Source organism: Oreochromis niloticus, linkage group LG10, assembly GCF_001858045.2.
Source record: "Oreochromis niloticus isolate F11D_XX linkage group LG10, O_niloticus_UMD_NMBU, whole genome shotgun sequence".
Classification (NCBI taxonomy): domain Eukaryota; kingdom Metazoa; phylum Chordata; class Actinopteri; order Cichliformes; family Cichlidae; genus Oreochromis; species Oreochromis niloticus.
In genome coordinates this window covers 18,232,472-18,254,516 of record NC_031975.2, presented here as the reverse complement: position 1 = coordinate 18,254,516, position 22,045 = coordinate 18,232,472, and the positions used below count along the sequence as shown (strand labels likewise).

The 22,045-nt window shown below is 40.0% G+C and overlaps 2 protein-coding genes across 2 annotated transcripts; one reads left to right on the top strand and one right to left on the bottom strand.

Moving 5' to 3' along the window:
• The first annotated feature begins 110 nt into the window (after positions 1–110).
• On the top strand, positions 111–14,464 carry LOC100699206 (Golgi SNAP receptor complex member 1). The gene is made up of 9 exons (XM_003446971.5): positions 111–229; positions 1,644–1,761; positions 2,079–2,154; positions 2,420–2,527; positions 2,963–3,054; positions 4,517–4,591; positions 12,093–12,122; positions 12,337–12,419; positions 14,063–14,464. The coding sequence occupies exons 1-9, from the start codon at positions 187–189 to the stop codon at positions 14,185–14,187; spliced, it is 750 nt and encodes a 249-aa protein (XP_003447019.1). The 5' UTR covers positions 111–186; the 3' UTR covers positions 14,188–14,464.
• Positions 14,244–16,543, bottom strand: trarg1b (trafficking regulator of GLUT4 (SLC2A4) 1b). Its single transcript, XM_005452692.2, has 3 exons — positions 15,704–16,543; positions 15,424–15,550; positions 14,244–15,338 (listed from the first exon to the last, which is right to left on the bottom strand). Exons 1-3 carry the CDS (start codon positions 16,100–16,102, stop codon positions 15,325–15,327), a joined length of 540 nt encoding a protein of 179 aa, XP_005452749.1. The 5' UTR covers positions 16,103–16,543; the 3' UTR covers positions 14,244–15,324.
• Positions 16,544–22,045: the final 5,502 nt, after the last annotated feature.

The window sequence follows — 22,045 nt, the reverse complement described above, 5'->3', positions numbered from 1 at the left end:
TATTTATCTAAAATTCTGAATGTAGGATTTTCTAAATTTTTAAAACTAGCTTTACCGTTACTGATGCCTACTCTATATCAGAATTAGTAATCTCTGGGCGCGACATACAACTTGAAACCACTAGAGGCCGCTGTGGGATAGAAAGACAAGTGCGACAACTGTATCTTCTTGACGGCCGATGATGACATGTCAACAACAAACATGGCAGCCAGCAATAACTACTGGGAAGGTAAATAATGGTGCTCTGTGTAATAAAAAACAAACAAACAAACAAACAAAAAAACAGCTGCCACCACGTAAGGCTTTTGTTAGCCAGGCCATACATATTCAGCAATTCAGAAACTTTATTTTATCCGCGGTTAGAAGGTGTTTTTAGCCGGTTTCGAGCTAACCGTTTAGCGTGTTAGCCTTCGTAGTTCAAAAGTCAGTAGTCAGACTTCAGCTTCCTCCTTTAAGCCAGCTTCATGCTACCAGAGTTTGTAAACCTTTCTGTTTCATCCTCCGTTTACTGTTTATAGGCACGTAACAGGAAGATTTCAACCAAACAAGTCTTGCATCGTTAAGTGTAAACAAACAGGAAGTTAATAGTTGTTTACACATATATGGTCATTCATTGCTGACCACCAAATCAGTCACCTCGTTAATCAGATGAAGGCTTTCGTGATGTTATGGTTGCCATGTATTGAGTTATCTCCTTACATTTGGCTGAAATCAAAAATGAGCCCAATTTTCTGTTTTGATGATCATAATATTATGAAAAACAACTATTTTTATAATGATAAAAATGCTTTCTACCTGTACTGTGTAGTCTGTGGTTTATCAACTTTTTGAGGATGTTTGTAGTAAACCAGTGGTTCTCAAACTTTTAGATCCAAGATCAAACTTTGGATCTCTGATACCATCCCAAACAATAAAAGAGAATCAAAGTTTCATTTCATTGTATAAAGGTCAGCACACTGTCAGCAGCAACCCATAATAATTCAGTGTAAAGGAAGTGCTGTAATGTGTTATTGGTAAATGATAATTAAATGATGCCATTTAAAATACACTTTACAGAGATTTAGTTATATCAAATCTAATATGTACCTTAGAAAATAAAACACTCTAACCCTGCAACAATAATGTGAACTAAATAGTTTAATTTAACATGCTTCTGGTATCTTAAAACACCAGAGTTTCCGAGGCTTTATGCTTAATGCTTTCACTAACCACGTGTAGTCGGTGACCCTTTAAATCCTTCGGCAGATTTAAAGAATTTGTCCAGAATTTAACCAAACTTGAACACAGTGATCATCTAATGGGTCTTCCACAAAATTGTGCTCAAGGCCAAGGTCACAGTTGTCCTTTTACAGACTCTTGTACATTTTCACGGCATAATGTTGTTCCACACTACTTCCAGTTTCACCAAATTCTCACTCTTGATGTTGTGAACAATATCCAGTTGTTCACTCAACTTTCTTTCTGTGCTTCACACATTACAATGACCTGTGAATCATGACCCAGATGAGCTTCTCCTTCACTGACACTCTGGGTTTACATAAAATGATCTGCCTGGGTCTTTCTATCCTGACTGGACTCCTGTAGATCCTGTGGCATGATATTGAGGGTTGTCTAATTTATTTGTTTTTTGTCCCCCCCATCAGATTTGCGTAAACAAGCCAGGCAGCTGGAGAATGAGCTTGACCTCAAGCTAGTCTCCTTCAGTAAGCTTTGCACCAGCTACAGCAGCAGCAGCCCAGACCAGCGGATGAGAGACAGCAGGTTGGCAGCGCTTTCCCCTCTTCACTTTAAACATGTACCCTCGCTCAAATGAAATCTTATTGGATATTAAAAAATCTTTGTGCTTTCAGAAGCTTTAGAACATATAATTGTTGACTTATTGAATTTAAATTTTGTCTTTTTTACATTTTTGCTGAATAAATAATTAACCCTGAATTGGGTGAGCAATACATTTAGTACTTTTAGGAAAAAAAACAGTTTTATTTGTTGCCTGTGAATTCCACCGCTATTTACACTCCACATTTTGTCAAACAATAAATTTGAGCTTGAGCATCCTTTCTGTTTCCGTCTGAAATCAGGTCTGACTCTCTGGGCTCATCTCACGACAACTTGCTTGTGGCCATGACGACTGAGCTGGACCAGCTCTTAGCCAATGTGAGTTAAATGTCGCACACGGGATGGTAACATACAGCTACCAGCTAAAAGTATTTAGGATGCCTTTCAGTAGCAGACAATTGTGTTATTCTATGTTTTTAGAGTCAAACAGACTGTTAGGCCTGAAGCGCATTTGTTCAATGATTTTCGAGTAGTCGAATATTTCAAAATAATAAACCCTTTGTTGTTTTTAAATCACATTATCTCTTAAAAGGTTGTCTGTGCTTCTGTGGCTACTTGATAAGAATTTAATCCTTTTTTGCAGCTTACAGCAGTCAATGACAAAATGGCAGAATACACTAGCACCCCTGGAGTTTCGTCACACAACGCAGGATTGATGCACACCTTACAGAGGCACAGAGACATTTTACAGGTACATAGACTTCCTTCACTTTGTTGTAGGCTGTGCAATTAATAAAACTTTACTTTCATTTGCAGTTTTGTCAGGCGGCACAGTGGTGTGGTGGTTAGTGCTGGCGCCTCACCGCAAGAAGGTCCTGAGTTCAAAGTTCAGGGACATTATTATTATATATACTGCTTCACAATGATCATTTTTAGCCCTCCACACTTTAAATTTTATAATTAATTACAGTTGAACGTAGGTAAATCCACCTTGAAAAAACAATTTTTTCATGTCTGTGAGTGATCATATGATTAGTATTTTCCCCTCAGTCAAGGACAAAATCTTTCACTTATTGCTACATTTATGAAATATGTACTGTATTTTGCCCTGATATTTTCCAATCCTGTTATTTTATTAGTGATATCATGTCACACTGGCTGTAGTTTATTGTGTTTTATTTTGCAGGACTACACTCATGAGTTCCACAAAATCAAAAGCAACTTCTATAGCCTGCGAGAGCGAGAGGACCTTCTGGGCTCAGTTCACAGAGACATTGAGTGAGTTCCCTTCCCTCTCTGATCAATAAAAGACTTCACGTTGTTAGAAAACACAACCGTGAGTGAAGCGTCAGTCGCGCAGGCCTCGAGGCTGGTCAGCGAGGCCCTGGTAACCTTGCTAGATAAAACTGTGTATTGCCCAAAAGGTTGGCAAGTGTTTGTCAGCACTCACTTGGTGAAACTGGTAACAAAGAAATATATGGCGCTGCTGTGCTGTGGTTGGCTGTAGTTTGCATGGAAAATACGACTTGCTCGCCAACCCTGCCTTCAAAGTAAAAGTTGTGCCTTTTGAAGTGGGTTGGTTGCAGCAGTAAGGCACAACTTTTATTTTAAGTGCTTCCCAATAAAAAAAAAACAAAAAAACTTGGTGGCAAATGTAGTTTAGGCTTCTCATGGAGGATAACTCTAATTTTTAATATTAGAAGTTCTCTTATCTTTTTAGCTGTCATGTCTTTTATCTCCCATATGTCCCAAAATGTTACAAAAATGCGTTATTCAATCACTTGCTTACTCTCCTGCTTAACGTATGCAGAGTTTTCCTTTTCCTCCTGTATTCCTTCCATGCCTATTTTTTGTTCACACCAAATCTAACATTTTCAGCTTTCCTTATTTTTTGTCCCACTTTTCTACTCTCTTCCCATCCCTCCTCCTCTCGTCTGATGTTATCCCTGACCAGCAGGAGGCAGAGATGTCCATTCAGTGTCTGGTTTCCCCTACCCTTTAATACTCTGCATTCCCGCTATCATATTTCATCCTCTAATAAGAGACACCTCTTATTAGCCATCTTCCCTCCTCTTCTCTGTATCTGTCTGTGTCTCTCTCTTTCTCCGGGGATCTCTTTCCTAAGTGCCTTCTACAGTAAATCAAACCACAAGGCTTTCATTGAGCCAGAGCTGAGGGAGAGTGGTTACATCTGGCCTGCCTGATGCAGAGAAATGCTTTTTCACTAGAGGCGAGGAAGAGCAAGACAGTCAGACAGAGGGAAGGAGACTTTCTCCTGATTTGACTTTGATTGATTACAAAAATGATGAGAGTGAATTTTAATTATTCCCACTGAGATTAGAGGTGTGGAGGAACAGTGAAAGGAGTGAGCCAAAAGAACAGAAAATAGATGATGGATTAAAAAGATTATTAGTCCAAATAGAAATGGGATGGTGGTGGTGTAAATAAGAGATGGAGGACGGAGCTTTGGGTTAAGCACTTAGAAGCTTTAATGCAGGAAGTACATCAGTATCCCGGCATGTGTTTTTAGGAGGGAGGGAAGTACCTGCAGCACTGATGACGAATCATATCCTTCTCTTGTCACAGGGAGGTTGACGGATTTCGATGTTAATCATATTGTCTAAGCATCTGCACACACTCATGTTGCAGCTGTAATAACGTTCCACCTGCGTGACTAATAACATAGTTTTTGGTGCTAATCTGATGCTGGAGTTTACACTTCTTTCATTTTCTTACTCAGGTCCTACAAAAGCAGCTCAGGGGTGAATAACAGGAGGACAGAGCTCTTCCTGAAGGAGCACGAGCATCTAAGAAAGTAAGACACATCTTTAAGAAAATCAGTTTCACACTTATCACAAGAAGATTGAGAGCTATTTTCCAAAAGTCCTCGTTGTTTACAGCCACTTTATGTGAGAGTTGAATTCTTTTCTGCAAAGTTTTTTTTCCCTCTGTGATGTGTCTGCGGTATTTCCACTGATGTAATAAAAAATGACTGCATCAACTCAGACACTTCCTGATTGGAGTTATAGCTTTCTGTTCAGCTCGGTTGGGTTCTATTTATAAAATCGAAGCGATGCAGCTTTTATTCAGAAGCTCGTCTTGCTTGTGTCAGTGTGTGCCGGCATGTTTGTGCACATGTCAGTACTTCACAGCACATGATGCTCGTCGCAGCGCCGTGGTTTTGTCCGCACACTTTCACGTGACTTCAGATAAAGAAAATAAGTGAGCAGAAGTAAATCTGGAGCTGTGGTGACAAACAGGTTTCATGTTGTGGAAATGCTATCCAAAGGGGAAAAAGAGAACAAAATGTTTTCATTTAGAGTGTCCCAGTTACCTTTTTCTTTAACCTCCACTGCTGTTGTGCCCCACAAGAGTGCCTCCTGCAAATACACCATATTTAAAAAAAGATTTATGTTGTGGGAGGCAATAGTATATTAATGTCACATTTTTTAAGCTCTGCTGTTAGTAGCAAAACTCCTGTGTCAGTCCTGATTGTCCTGATGTTCCCAGATGAGAAAAGGAAGAAACAGACATTCTGGGCTCATCCAATTCTCATTAGAAGGCAGCAGCAGGTAGATTATGGTTTGATCTAGGAGTTGAAGATGTATTGTGTCTTTCATAAATTTGAATGTCAGTAGGCCAGCTTGAATGCTTGTTTCTAGACTTGGGACCACATCTGAGAAGGTAGACAAATCATTTGAAAGAGCCCATCGACACAGAGCACTGTCTATATGTCTTTTTAAAAAATTATTTCCATATTGTATATTCAGTACAGGTGCACGATTTGAGCCATGAGCACACTTGTTGCCAAATGCAGTCACCTGATTGGTCCGATCTGTTTATTCAGATCCACAAAATCAGAAAAATTGAGCTTGGTTTGAAAAAAATGAATGCCGCAATTTTGTCCAGCGAAAATATGTGGTCAGTGTGAGCGGCTGCATTAAGAACAGGTGAGTGCGAAAAATATTTTAAACCCATCCTGTGTGTAAAGGCCTTATCAGTACTCACCGTTAGTTTGCAGGTGTTTTTTTTCTCCTTCCAGTATCTTCTTCACCAGCTGTCGTGTTACTTGTGTTGCCAGTGCTGGCTGTGTTTTCCCCTTCAGAAATAAAAAGATAATAAATAGATACAATCACACAACCTACTAATTTTACTGCACAGATTCTAAACTCTGAAGTCTGCCCACTCCTGCTAACTTTTCAGCAAAATGACACAGAAAACAGACCGCTCGCACTGCTAGCATTCCCCCAGGCAGGGCATCCAGCGTTGCTTCCACCCCCCTGTTTTACATTAGTTGCCAGTATTTGACTGGGCTCTCATTCCTCCTTTTAAAATACAGAGAATGACTAAGAATTCAGAAATCACGAAACAACGAAACAGCCCACCTTTAGTGTCTTCTGAACAAAATAACACATTGAGCTGAGCACTCGCCCTGCTGGTGCTTCCTGAGGCAGTGAATACAAAGTGGCTTCCACCCTGTTACTTGAGCAAAACCAGAAGTTCAGTTCAAACTTATTTGTAATTGCTTCTTACGGGGGGGGGGAGGGAGGTAAGTCACTCGAGTTAGTTTTGGTTTGAACAGTTTGGAACTGGAGGGGAAATTAGACCAGACTCTATATTGTATATTGGCTTTATGGGAATGACTGCATTACTGCAGATAATGAAAACATGGCACATGACACAACTCCCACGCTCCCATCACCGCTGTTCCCTGAAGCAGTGGATCCACAGTTTGTTCCTTCCCCTGAGTTGCCATTGGACTGAGTTCCAATTTCTCCTTTTGAAATACAAAAAATAAACAAAGAATAATAAATAAAAAAGGTAATTATTGTCTGACTCTAGGACAGAGCTGTGCTGCATATCACCTGGTGTAAATGATGGATATGAAATGGCTGAACTTCATGATTTTAATTTCTGTAACTTCTTTAATCCACTAATTTTGGCCTCTCTATATAATTGTTATTAAAAATCTTTTTTGGGGGGTCAGACACCTCCAAGTCACACCACAAACCCTCGATACGTCCCAAATCTGAATTCTCACATCACTCTGAAACTTTTTTGTAGCAACAATGAACCGAAACTTGTGAGTCAGCATTGTGGTGGCAGAAAACAGCAGAGTTAGTTTTTGTCTTTTAATCTTTAAAGAAAATGTGAATAAATCAGAGAGCCTGCACAGCTCACACATTTATTATTCAGTTTCCTGTGCGAGGGAATGCTCCACCTATCAGAGATCTATTTACAAATACTTACTTTTCATAGATCCTGTATATTTTGTGTTTTGTGCAGCAGGTTAAACAGTTGTTGTTTGCATTTAGATATATTAGAAAAATACACTAGAAGGCTATAATGATCCTAGCTGTGAGTTTAGATCAATATATTGGTATTTGATGATGAACACATGCAGTTTTCTGGTTGTTCCAGCAACAATTAAAAGTTTCTCCAGGCAGTTTGGATTAATGTAATATCTGAGACTGATTAATTGTCGTAGTGTTTCGTAGGTATTTTGTTGTAAATCAAAGTCTTGAACAGTTTTTTTTAATGGTGAAAATGGTTTTGTTTGAAAAGTCTGGAGAGCCATTAAAGTGTTTAGCTACTTTAGTGAATAATCCACCGTGTCAGTGTTGAGATATGCACCACAGCTTTGAACTTACCAACTGACGCGGCTGTTTCTAGAGCCGGGAAGCCAACATGATTAGTCATCATTTAGGTGCCTTTCATTTTACATTTTCCTTAGTTAAAAATTTATGAGTTTCTTTGAGCTTTCATTTTCAGGTATTTTACATGGTTGCTGCTGAATACTTCTTATTAGCATCCCATTTATTTACTTTTTCTTTAATGTTGAAGTATATCAGTTTTGTTTAATATCCATTAAAAAAAATTCTTGTTACGTATGTTGTAACTGTTAGATTAATACAACCACAACAAGGTCACACAGGCCTAGAGACCGTTCTGCAGCCACCATGCTAGTCACTGTTCACTGAACACGTTTGCTCGGCGAGTTCAGATAAGTTGACGTCTTCTGTGCAAACTGCAGGTGACTGCAGCAATCCGCTAGCAACCAAAGTATTCACAAGGCCGCCACAAGGAGGCCAGTCATTAGGCTCGTGTGACTAATACCCAGTTTATGCTTTAGTGGGAAATCTGTGTTGTTGTAACCTGCAACGTAACCTGACGTGCACCTCCTGAGAAAGTCGCAAATCAGGCATAAGGCCTAACTAATCAGCATTGATGCAGGATTTTGTGAATATCAATTTCAGTAAAGAAAAGCTCTTCTTTGGCTGTCTTCAGTAAATGAAATATCAGCGAGCAGCAGGGGTCTGCATCTCATCAGGGCAAAAAAAGTAGGAGACATTCTGCTGCTTTAACGTTTTACTAGAAAGAACAGTAGAAATCGCAGCACAGGCTTGATCTTTAATCTGTGTGTGTGGTCGATCGCTTAGACATCACCTCATACAGTCACAGTTCCAGGCTTCACATGCCTGCTGTTGATTAGTGCCAAAGCTTGATAACCTCCCCAAAAAACGAATCAGGGGCAACCCTAACGGTGAGTCTTTGTTGAAGTCAGTCAGTTTTTGGTTTTCCTAGATGATACCTCAGCCTACAGTTATACAGTCAACTGTCATTGGCATGCTTGGACTGTGGGATCACACTTTTTGGCCTTAATGATGAGAGCATGTAATGCCTTTTTTTGTCTTTGAGAAAAGCAGTGAAATGAAGCAAAAAGCAGTTTTGTGTTACATATTGACTTTATTCTCATTTGTATTTATTTGTATTATCTTTTGTTTTTTATTTGTTCCTAACAGAGGCAGTGGTTTTTTTGAGAAAGGTCAGAGCAAGTTAAAAAGAAAAGAGTCTATACCTTTATACAAAGTATTAACACACACGAACATTTTAAATACTGCGTTGTATTTGATGAGTACTTCAGCTAATGCTGATACAGTTCCCTGAGCCAACAGTAACATTATTGACACTGCCAGTATTGGACTTGTTGAAATGCCAGAAATGTGCTGAGATGCGCGCTGCCGTGATCACTGAACATGATTCAGAAATAAACCACCCACTTTAAGCACCTTCCCAACCATATGAGGAAAAAATAGCCCACCTGCTGTCGCAGTGTGGTTATTTCTTCCTCCAGTGCATCCTTGGTTTGTTTCGGATAAACAAGAGTGGCTGATTTTACCCAGGGAAACATTTTCCTCCTGTATCACCTGTAGAGGAGGAGCAGACATCAGCGAAGACAATCTATTAATACTCTTCAGACAGTTTAGACTCTCAGATTGAAAATCCAGGAGTTAAATTTACCTTTAACAGGGAAACACAGTCTCAGCAGCGGTCTCTAAGTTAAGGAACTGTTTTTATTGTCAATGTTATGAGATGTTGGGCGTGCTGTTATCTAGATAGCTGGAGCTAAAAGCTTGAAAGAAGAATGCACATAAACTCTGAGACTCTGTGAGGCTGATCTGAGAAACCACTGTTGCGCTTTGACTTCTCGAAGGTGTGAACATGTCAGTGATTGATGAGGAGATTCTTGTTTGGGATTCGGTGGGAGGGGGGGTAAATGCATTATATGAACAAATGTTCAATACTGAGTGTAAGAAATGAGGTTAAAATGTGCGGCATCGTCTCAGTATTGAGGGCTGCTAAAAGGATTCGATTTACCTATTAGCTGATTGACAGACAACACTTTGCTAGTTTTCAGTTTATAAAAATTTTGGACTGCTTGTTTTTTTATTATTATTATTTTATCAGTTTTTATTAAAGCACTCAATAATTTACTCAATAATTTGCAGCTTCACTTAAATTTGAAGAGGTGTTGATTGCATCTCATATTAGGACATATATCAGTTCACTGAATCAGTGCGTAGACAAATGTGTTACCTGAAGCAGTGGATCCAGAGTTGCTCTTATGCCACTGAGTCCCATTCACATGGCAGTATTTTATGGTAAACTTTAATATGTTAATATTGCAATAGTAAGTACACATGTTGAAGTAATGTTATCAGTGAGTGATAAAAGTATTTCACTTTTTTATGCATGGGATATCTGTTGTCTCTGTTGCTGTTAAGCTACAAAAGCTACATGACAGAGGAGAAAAAAAGTGAAGCTGTCTATTTAACTGCAGATCTACGTTCCTACATTCACCTGCGGTCAAGAGCTGTGATCGCAGCGATCGCGGAAACAAGCAGTGGAAATGAGATTTCTCCAGAGGGTGTGTGGGCACTCTCTTGGGTCTGGAGCTCGGTCATTCATGAAGGACTCAAGGTCAAGGTCAACTTTATTTATATAGCACATTTCCAGACAGACGATGCTGCACAAAGTGCTTACCAATATAAAAATGCCATTAAAAAGAAACAATGTAAAACAATAATAACAATATAAAACAATGATAGGACAATAAAAGAATTAAAACTATAACGAAGACTATTAAAATAAGACCAAAATGCTTGGGTCATAGTGTGTTAAAAGCCAGGGCATAAAAATGTGTCTTTAGTAGTGATTTAAAATGATCAAGTGTTTGTGCAGATCTAATATTTAGGGGAAGACTATTCCAAAGTCTGGGACCTGCCACAGAGAAGGATCTACCACGAGATTTGAGATTAGTCCGTGGGATGGACAGAATTAATTTTGAGCTAGACCTCATGGATTTTCCTGGAGCATAAACAGAAAGGAGCTCAGACGGGTAAGAAGGGGCTCGGGCGTTAAGCGACTTAAAAACAAAAAGTAAAAGTTAATATTGGATCCTGTAGGAGACAGGAAGCCAGTGTAGAGAAGCTAAAACTGGGGTTATATGCTCTCTCCGTTTGGTACTAGTTAGCAGGCAAGCAGCTGCATTTTGGACCATCTGAAGACGATGAATGGAGGCCTGGTCGAGACCAAAATACAATGAATTGCAGTAGTCCAATCTGCAAGTAAGGAAAAGGTGAATAACACGTTCAAAGACGTTAGCCGGGAGGTATGGCTTTATCTTGGCTAGCTGTCTTAACTGAAAAAAAGCAGGACTGGACTACTGCACTCACCTGCTTATTCAATTTAAAAGAACCATCAAGGTAGACACCGAGGTTTTTTACGTGTGTTTTACAGTAGGAGGAAAGGGGGCCCAGAGTGCTAACGATGTGATTATTGACAAAGTTGCCTCAGAGTAGAGCCGTTACTTCCTTACATCAAAAGGGCCAACGAGGTGGTTTGGTCATGTCCCACCGGGAGGAAGTCCTAGGGCGGATTCAGGGCATGCTAGACAAATTACATTTCTCAGCTCGACCGGATCCAGACCTGAATCAGGGATGTGGTTGGGTGGTTGGTTAACTGGTTCATTTGCTGGTTGGCTTGTTGACACATTTAGTTTTGAATGGTTCCTCTCATTTGATTTCTATTGGATGTGTTTGTTAGATAAACAGATGTCCAATGGTGGGTAGTTGATCCGCGTTATTGCCTCTGCTCTGTTTTCAACAAAGATGCCAACAAAACCAAATGTAAAAAAAAGACTCAGTGGTTCTAACTTTATAAATGTGACTAGTGATCAGATATGCAGAAATGGAAAACCATTGGAAACCATGTCTGTGTGCATATTGTAACTGTATTCATATTTATGTACATTGAACACAGGCAGATTTTTTAAGTAAAGTTATAATGTTATGCTACTGTATATCATAAGTAAAGAATAGGAAAATAAGCAAAGAAAGAAAAGTAGGGTCTGCTAAACATGAAGCTGCCTCGCCTCTGACTCTGCCGGCTAATAAAGGATCGTCTGAAAAAGCAGAGGACGGCAGCAGATAGATGGTGGGAGAGGTGGACGAATAGATGGAGGAAGTATAAAGCACAGTATTGATTTTTGGTCTCTAGTGAAGTCCGACAGGATGCACGCAGCTGCCTTTATATGCTCTGCTCAGCCCCAGACTTTTTCTGCCCATCACTTATCTTAGCAGATAATGCAAGCCCTTCTCTGTGTGTATGTGCACTGTTGACCCTCTGTATCTTTTCCTTACGTGCGCCTCGAGAAAATCAGGGATCAGAGCCAAACATTATACATCCATATGTTCAGAGCTGAAATTTTATACACATTAATGGACTTTCCCCAAAATCGCCCATTAACAGCACTTTCTCCTCCCTCGCAGGAATCAGATGAAGTGCTTCTCTTATGATAATAGACCCATCGGGCTGTGTGGGTTCATGGCACAGGCTTCCTTTGAGTCTTGTTGTATAATTCCATAACTTCATATAGAGAACAAGGTTATTTTAGGAAGTTTTAATCTTTAACTTTACTGAAGATGGTTGACTTACTTTTATCCTTTTTCTTGTTTTTTGTCCTATGTTCACAGCTCAGACAGACTTATTGACAACGCAATAAGGTCAGTTCTATTAATGCTTCATTTGCTTTCCTCCTCCCTTGCTTTGTTCTCACTCAACACGTGCCCATCATAAGCAAATGCAGCACATTTCAGTCTATTAAAACAAACTACTGTGGCTCCCTACTTTTAGCTCATTAGCTGAAACAAGCTTAATGTGATTCTGCGAAGACGGCTACTGTGTGCCGCCAATCCCTAATGGTTTGTCTCCCTGCAGTATCGCCATGGCTACCAAAGAGAACATCACATTTCAGCGTGGGATGTTGAAGTCCATTCAAACCAGGGTCACAACTTTGGCCAGTATCCTTTTATCATTGAAATCACTTCTCTTATTTTTCTCTAGACTCGACTTTCTTTCCTTTTTTCTGTGTTAAAATAAAAACGCCAGTTCTCCTTGTTGCACAGGAAAATAGAAAACTGCCTGTGAAGACAGGCAACACCTGTGCAACCACTCTCAGTCAGCTGCTGTCTTCAAGTTAGGTGCAATAAGACGGAGTCAATCTGCTATGAGTTTGCGATCGAATGGAGTCAACGTGGAAGTTACATGCAATCTGTGATAATATGGCGAAATTTGTAAGTGTGGTAAATAGGTCAAAACCACAAGTGAGGAATTACATTGCATGAACGGCCTGTTTAAGGTCATGCCAAAGCATCTCCATCAGATTTACGTCCAGACTTTGATCAGACCAATCCAAAACCATTTTGTTTTTCACACAGGGCCGGTGTGAAATGACATCATCATTTAAAGGAGAGGTTATTTATGAGATCAGGAAGGTGGCAAATACTTTTTCACAGCACTGTACAGTCATGGAAAAAGGTTTTGAGAATGACACAAATATTGGTTTTCATAAAGTTTGCTGCTTCAGTGTTTTTAGATCTTTTTGTCAGTTGTTTCTGAGTCATCTTTAGAGGCTCTTGCTGGACTTTCTTGAGCACAACAATTTGAACCTCTTTCCTTGAAGTTCTTGATGATCCGATAAACGGTTGATTTAGGTGCAATCTTAGTAGCAATGATATCCTTGCCTGTGAAGCCCTTTTTATGCAACACAATGCTGGCTGCACATGTTTTCTTGCAGGTTACCATGGTTAACAGGAAGAACAACGATTTCAAGCATCACCATCATTTTAACAATTCCAGTCTGCTATTCTAACTCAATCATCATAACATAATGATCTCCAGCCTTGTGCTCGTCAACATTCTCACTTGTGTAAACAAGATAAAGGACTTTGCAATTCATCGGATCGCTCTTCATAACATTCTGGAGTATATGCAAACTGCCTTCATAAAAACTGAAGCAGCAAACATTCTGAAAACCAATATTTGTGTCATTCTCAAAACTTTTGGCCACGACTGTATTTACAAATGTTTGCCAGTCTGTCTGGGTGTGAATGAAGACAGACAACCTATGTGACTGTCTTCCAATCAAAAAAGGTTGCCCAGAGGTTGACAAAGGAACACCCTCCACATCTGGGTGAACACTTGGTCACCATAACTACCAGGGAACCACTTTTTTCTTTCCTTTCCTAGTCACGAGGATGTTTCTGTCTTATTTTTACTTTGTGTGACTGAGCCATAAGCACTTAGTTAAAATAATAAATGCATAGCTAGATTGCACTAATAAATAAAAAAATGTACAGACCTAAGATGAACACTGACCATTGAACTGAATGAAAAAATATTTAGAAAATATCAATTTTTTTTGCTATTAAGTCTTAAATGACCATAATTTTAAAGTCTCGAGTCCATCTGACAGGCCTGTGGGTTAGTATAAGATGGAAAGGTTTGGATCCACTAAACCACACCGCTGGATTGCATTTTTGTTTTGGAGCCTTGCTGATGTGTTTTTTCTGCTACTCTCTGTCTCTTATTTACTTACTGCAAGGAAGGGAAACCCAGCTTGGGTCTTAATTATTTTCCTTCACCCTGCTACCCTGCCTCTCAGATCGCTTCCCCGCCATCAACAGTCTCATCCAGAAAATCAATTTGCGCAAGAGGCGGGACTCTATAATTCTGGGTGTGGTTATTGGTGTCTGCACCATACTCTTGTTGCTCTACACTTTCCAATGAATCGCCATCAACTGACAAAATATACGCACTGTAACTCTAACCAAGTGTATCCAAGGTGGTTTTTATTCTCTCTATGGCACAAAAACATAACTGACACAAAATATTGAAAATATGATGTAATCTCTCAGATTGGAGAGTTTATTTATTTTCTGGGGATTTGTATATTGCTGCTTGTATCCTGTTGTTATTTTAACTCCTTATAAATTTACATAATAACCTTTCATTGGGATTGTGTATTGTATTGACTTATTTTATTAAATTAAAAGTGACAAACTCACTTCCAGGTTGGTCATGCTCATTCAGCTTTATTTCAGACATGCAGAACTATGGCACAGTAAACCAGTCATACAGTATAAATGTATAAACATGAACATCAGAGTGCCAAGATCGGTGCATACAAGGGGGCAACCGCCCCGTTCATATCTTGCAGTATATTGTAAACATAATGAGGTTCAGTAGAGTCCAAACAGGAGTCAGTTCAGTTATGTCAGCACGCAAAGCAAGATATCACACTATGACTGCAGAAAGGCATTGTTGTGATACATAGACATGTGCTTAAAATTCATGTAAACAATGTACGAAAACAGCTTATACATCTTCCTACAGCCACAAAACTCTCAAGTCAAACAGGAGGAAAAGTTAATGTTTTGTTAATATTTAGTTTCGAGAAACAGGGCAGGCAGTGGCGACATCATGGACTAGAAGTGCACTGATGCCTTTTTTTCTGATCTTGTGTATTTGTTGTGTTTAGTGAAGCCATATGTGTTTTTTTCTTTTTTAATTTATTTGCAAATTGTAGTTTTATCCAGCTGTCTACATAAGGCAGGAGTGCACCACTAGTTTGGACTATGAGAATATAGTTACTGACAGCCTGACACAATAGTGCAGTCTTTATCTTTCTTCCTCAGATCCTGAGTTTCTGACGTGATTGGGCATGAGTGTAGCCAGAAAAATAGAAATGTCCTGCCCTTCTTTCTTTCTTCTTTTTGTTCTTTTTTTTTTTTTTTAGGTCCGTAGCAGAAAACAAAACAAACAAAAACAAAACATTAAGTGGTACTTGAGAGTCTCTTCTTCTTGTTTGTGCTTTTTCATCGTTAAATTGCCATCCTTCCTCGTGTGAAAATTTGAGATGACTGTTCATTGCTGCATCTCTGAGAGCAAAACAGACAGAGGAAAAAGTTGAGAAACAGTTACACTGAGATTTATGTGTGTTTGTTCCATTTCTTCCTCTCATACCTATTGTAACCGCTACAAAGATGATCACAGCCACACCCAGCACCATTGCCAGGGCGCTGAGTAACATAGATAGACGCCCATACTTTCTCGCTCCCTCAGCATCCCCTGTCTGGAGAACAGTCCTCGACTAACGGGAAATGGAAGGAGATAACATATCAATTATTTAAGAGCGACACAGTAGCAAAACAAGAGCAAAACACCTGGATTTACAGTGTGATTTAAAGCCCGGAGAAATATGTCTATGGATAAACTAAAAGCTAAATAACTGCGCGGCACTCACCACATTTGCATACCACAAGGCACAAATATTGAGCGGCCAGCCGGGACAGAAACAGGACAGCACGGCGAGCCAGAGGTAACTGGGGGGGTCGGTACCCGGTGGCACCTGAGAGGGCAGCTGTCCCAGGAAAAGCCGGGACGAGGATCTGGGTGGGGCCAGTTGCCCAACGGAGCCCGATTTAAGAGGTGATCTGTGTCCGTTCTGGTCCGCATCCAGGGAGCGGACACTCCCTCTGATGTTCAGGGAAAAAGAGTCAGATGGTTTGATGTTGCTCTGCCCGGTGGGCTCGGTGGTTGCTGTGCTCAGTAGCTTCTCCGTGTCCTGGAAGCCGGTGGGTATAGAAACTTCCCTCTCGCCAAGGGCGCTTTTCCCAAAGGCAGCATCAGTGTTAATAGCCATCACTGAAAGATAAGAAATATCTCCAAGTCGGATTCTCTGTCTGGCCGAGCCGCTTTCCTGTGGATGGAGACGCTGAAGAGTTCTTCCTTCAGATCTTGCCCATTGGGGGTCATCAGATTAAATATTACAAATTCAGCTAGCGTAAAGGCAACCTATTTAATTAAGCAGTCCAACTCCATCAAAATTTCTTATTGATGAGCGAGATGTTATTGATGTCTGAGCTTCTCTCGCGTTTAGTTGGCGGTGAGCATCTGGACGCACGCCTTGCCTCTTACCCCCACCCCCCTGTATTATGTAGTGAGGTATTACCGCATCCCCTACTTTTCTACAGCACATCCCTAATGCCGAAGCCTACTTATGCACCAGGCGATGCGTGTGACAATGCAGAAACAACAGCTAAACCCGTTTTTAAGTGAACGCGCGCGGTGCGTAAAAGCTTTCCATCTTTCCATTTGCGCGCGGGGGCAGCAGTTGGATCAGCATATAGAACACTATGGAGGGTGTGTGAGGGAGGGAGATGAGTGGAGCTGGAGCAGGGCGGACATTGAACCACAAGCCTCTAAACACATACACGACCTGCTGACTCAGACTCTGGTTGTATTCTGCCATATTAGAGCCTGTAACGGCATCCCTACAAGGAGCTCCCCAAATTTAACATCTGATCAGTCAAGAATCAGTTGAAGTGTTTTTAAAAAAAATTAGCAATACTCGAAGTGCTAGTGCTTTCATGTCTTATTTTATACTTTTATTTTTTTATATTCTGTGTTAAGCACATTGAGTTTACATATAATGAAATGTTCTATATGTGCAATATATATATGTGTGTCATTGCCATAGAAGCACCAGCAGTTCACTTATTATGGATGCTAAGCTGTTAGTGGGTAGGACCTCCATTTGCTCTCCAGACAGCCTCAGATCTGGGTGGCATGGATTCCACAGGGTGTTGGAGACGTGCTTTTATGAATGTGCTCCATCAGAAATGATAACAATATGCAGATTCTTCATCTGAACATTGCTCCTTCGAGTCTATCATTGCACTGCATCACATCCCAAAGGTTTTCTACTGGACTCACAGCTGGTAATTGGAGAATCCACTGAACTTATTGTCGTGTTGACGAAACCACTACAGATGACTTTTGTTTCACTCAACAGTGCAGCGTCATGCTGAAAGTATCCCTTTAGCTTCCATTAAGGGATGTAAATGGTCTGCACCAATACTCATAGGCTTTTTATTTCAAGCCATAATTATTACAGAGGCACAGAGTGTGCCAGGAAAGAAGCCTTGACTGTTGACATAAGACACGTTGACTTCATGGATTCATGTTGTTGGCAATCTGAGCTTATTCTGAAGTGCAGTGTTTTGCCAGCCTTCACCTGTGCGGTCGACCCACTGCACCCTCAGATTTCGGTTGTTGGTTCACAGAAATGGAACCTGATGTGAACCTTTTCTGCTGTTAGCCCATTTGCCACTAGACACATATATGCTGTGGGCCAGAGATGGTTTCTGGGCAGCTCACCACAGTAGTAAACATTAGATGTCTGAGTTATTGTGGCTTCTCAGTCAGCTCCATCAAGTCTGGATATTCCCCTGATCCAGACTTGATGGGCATTAAAATGAGAAATACTTAAATCAGATTGGTGCTAATAATCCTGTCCCCATGCTAAGCTCCTGACCTGTAGCTGTGGGATGTGCCACATGATTGGCTGATCGGACAGGAAATGATGTACAGGTGTTTTTACCAAGGTACTTGAGTATACAGTTAAGCCCAAAATTATTCATACCCCTGGCAAATTTTGACTTAAAGTTACTTTTATTCAACTAGCAAGTTATTTTTTGACTGGAAATGACACAGGCGTCTCACAAAAGATAATAAGATGATGTACAAGACGCATCATTGTGGAAAAAAAATATTTCTCAGCTTTTATTTACATTTGAGCAAAAAGTATCATGTCCAGAATTATTCATACCCTTTACAAACTGTCACCGTCTCTGGGAAAATCCAAAGTTCCATACCATTCCAAATAGTCAAAGCTGTTCTAAAGCATCCCAATTACCCTGATTAATTGGAAATAGCTGTTTTGATCAGCTCAACAGGTGAAAAACAGCAGCTCTCTGCAGGTGGTCTGTGGACAGTCATGGCTAAGACAAAGGAACTCAGTGAGGACCTGCAGCTGTGCATTGTGGCTGCTCACAAGTGAGGAATGGGCTACAAGGCCATATCCAAGTGTTTTCAAGCTCCAGTGGCCACAGTGCAAAGTATTATTAAAAAATACAAGATGTTCCGCACTGTGGAAAATCTCAGAGGACGTTGTCGGAAGCCAAAAGTGAAACCTGTGCTGGCCAGGAGAATAGTGAGAGAGGTGAAAAAGAATCCAAGGATCACCACCAAGGCCATTCTGGTGAATCTGGGCTCTGCTGGTGGCAATGTCTCAAGCCAGACAGTCCAACGGACACTGTTGGGTTCCACGGATGCAGACCAAGGAAAACGCCACTTCTCCAGGCACTTCTAAGGCATGCAAAAGCTCATTTGGCCTTTGCAAATGCTCATCTGGACAAAGAAGAAGGTTTCTGGTCTTCAGTGTTATGGTCAGATGAAACAAAAATTGAATTATTTGGTCACAATGATGTTGGCATCATTGTGATCATTTGGCATAAAAATGGAGAAGCCTTCAACCCAAAGAACACCATCCCCACTGTCAAACATGGTGGTGGGAACCTAATGCTTTGGGGGTGTTTTTTAGCCAATGGACCATGGAACCTAATCACAGTAAACAGCACCATGAAAAAAGAGCAATACATGAAGATTCTCAACAACAACATCAGGCAGTCTGCAGAAAAACTTGGCCCTGGGAACCAGTGGACATTTTAGCACGACAATAACCCAAAACATACAGCAAACGTGGTGAAGAAATGGTTAGCAGACAACACCAGTAACGTTTTGCAGTGGCCTAGCCAGAGTCCTGACTTGAATCTAATTGAGAATCTGTGGAGGGAGCTAAAGATCAGGGTGATGGCAAAAAGACCCTCCAACCTGAAAGATTTGGAGCTCATTGCTAAAGATGAATGGGCAAAAATGCCTGTGGAGACATGCAAAAAGCTGGTCTGCAATTATAGGAAGCGTGTGATTGCTGTAATAGCCAATAAAGGCTTTTTTCTATTGATTATTGAGAAGGGTATGAATAATTCTGGACATGATACTTTTTGCTAAAATATAAATAAAACCTGAGAAATATTTTTTTCCACAATGATGCCTCTTGTACATCGTCTTATTATCTTTGGGGAGACACCTGTGTTATTTCTGCTCAAAAAAGAACTTGCATATTGAACAAAAGTAACTTTAAGTCAAAATTTGTCAGGGGTATGAATAATTATGGGCTTAACTGTATATACTCATTACTGAAACTGAAAATGTTACTTGTCATAAAAACGTATGCCAGTGCAATCAATGAAAATTGGTGTAGGGTCCACACGTAACACAAAGTGTTGACTTTTATCCTTAATTTAAGGGGTCTAACACAGATTATATTATGAATGTGCATGTATGATTACATTATTTTTGAATTCAGATTGTATTCATTTCACAGTACAAACAGTAAGAATATCATGTAATAATCATGACATACTGCATGTTTTATAGAATATACTTTGTGAAGAAATTCTAAAGAGCTCCCTGAAAACAGTATAAAAATAGATTAATGTTCCTTGAAGGTGTACTTCACTATAGTATGTAGGAATTTCTCTTCATTTGATACAAATTATCATTGAAATTTCATTATCTTAATCACCCAAAAGTTGATTCCACTTTAATCACCTATAAAATAACATGTATTTATACACGAATGCATCTCCATTAATAATCCACTGTTGTAATGTTGTTGAAATATGAAAATGAAATATGTCATTGTGTTTAATGACCTCTTTTCTGAGATTTCCTTACATCACATCTTAATGCTATTTTAAAGTTCCATACCTTGTACAAAAACACAAATCTGTATGATGAGCAAACAGATTTGACTGGATCAGCTCATGGCAGATAAATTAACAATAGTTTCAAAAAAATATGATATAAATAACTATCCCTCGGGTCGTCTTCTGTCACACCAACCCTCTGATTTCCACCTGTCTCCCTCTCATTCACACACATGTATTGTGTCTTGCTTCTACTAACTTTTATTCATCTTTTCTCCAGACCATACCTCCACGTCTCCAGGCCTTTCTTCCACAAAGACTTCCATCACAGCTGCAAACAAAAAGAGGCTCAGAGTCGATGTCTGACATAATTCCATCCCCCCCTGAACCCATCTGTCACTCCTACTGCTTACCTCACCTCTGACTCGCTGTTCTCATACATGTCCTGCACCACCTCCAGGGTGACCAGGAAATAAATGTGTGGCAAATACTGTGTTTTTTGACAGCTAGTCTTTCCAGGCTCCTTAGATTAACATATTGTGCATGTTACTGGATTGTCATTTAGCATGTACAGGCTAAATATATTTCCAGCGCCTTTGCTAAGTATATGCATAGTAGGAAGTTCAAATTTGTTACTATGGTCTCATGCGATAATCTTAACATACTCCTGTTTTTCTTTTATTTCACTATGGTTTCCGCAGGCTTTAAGTTTCAGTTTGGACGTACCCATAGATTTGCAGACTTTTTTTGAGCCATATTTGACAATGTAAGCAATTTTTATCCAATTATGACGCACACCTGCTGTGTCACTTCACAGCGCACTCCCCCTCCCCTTTGCAAAACTGAAAAATAACAAATAAAAAACTAAAAAAAAAAAAAAAAAAAAAACCCCCACAAAATTCCTGTTTCTCAGAGTACAGTGCCGCCTTATTTTCTGTGTGCTAGTTTCGATCATGGTGGATAAAATCTGCAAAGCTCGTCACTTTCTTGTAACTTTTCCTCATGAATATGGCTAACCTTCTAACTACAATAAAAAGCCTCCCGTTCACATGCGCTGGGTAAAAACCTGATTAACCTGATCTCCTGGAGAACCAATCAAAATGTAGGACTCTGTCTCGAGATTTTGGACACGAGGACGAGGAATAAAAATGCTACCCTCACATACTTCTCTGCCACTCCTGACTCATACAGTTTCTCTCTTCTCCGTCTATCATCTGCTTCTATCAATTTCTAACATAATAAGATGCAATTCATTAATACCATTTAAACCATATGGGTGACTGTGCCTCATTAGTGTCAATCTGTCCTACAGTGAAATCAGGCTCCCCATCGCGCTCAGCCATGTTAGTTTTTGCAGAGCATCCTGACATCTGGTGGTGATTTTGTGACACTGCACTAAAATCATCAAGTTGCTTGAGTTAACAACTCTCAACTTCTACTTTCAGCTTTCAAATTCCTGCTTGTCAGTGTGGAACAAAATACTCAGAATTTCTCAGCCCAACAAACCGCAAGAGCTCGTTCAGCTTTAAAAAGTTGCCAAATGTGCTGAATGTGCTTTCCAGTCATATGTATATTTGGAGTACTGCTGAAAAATTACATCAGCATAATGTGACTGATTTTTGTTTTTAATCAACTTACTAACTCTGAAAGAAAAACTGAAACAACTATACATTTTTGTCCTTTATATTAAAAAAAGAAGTAGTTTGCTATGCTATACATAGTTTTTCCATTTTCAGGCCCTCTCCCAGTTTGACAATCGTGTGAATTCACCCTTGAACACGCTGTGAAGGAATTCCTTAAAGCAGCTGGTGATGCCTTTAGGCTCTGAACAACAGACATTAGGGAAGTTTTTTTTCTCTTCTCTCTCTGGTTTATATGTAACAGCAGTCCAACTGGGTACAAACAGTCCTGACTGAATGCCATCGTGTTGACTTAACGTGAGAACAAAGACCGGGCAGTTATTGCAGATCTGAGACCAATTTGCTTTGACAATTTAGCATTTAAAGAGCATCTTAATTTACTCTGATCCTTTG

Bases quoted from the DNA above. Each gene is read 5' to 3' on its own strand.
- trarg1b (XM_005452692.2), bottom strand. From the start codon at position 16,102: ATGGCTATTAACACTGATGCTGCCTTTGGGAAAAGCGCCCTTGGCGAG. The intron at 15,551-15,703 runs GTGAGTGCCGCG...ATTTCCCGTTAG, and splicing joins CCTTGTGGTATGCAAATGTG to TCGAGGACTGTTCTCCAGAC.
- LOC100699206 (XM_003446971.5), top strand. From the start codon at position 187: ATGTCAACAACAAACATGGCAGCCAGCAATAACTACTGGGAAG. The intron at 4,592-12,092 runs GTAAGACACATC...CTATGTTCACAG, and splicing joins GAGCACGAGCATCTAAGAAA to CTCAGACAGACTTATTGACA. The intron at 12,420-14,062 runs GTATCCTTTTAT...CCTGCCTCTCAG, and splicing joins CAGGGTCACAACTTTGGCCA to ATCGCTTCCCCGCCATCAAC.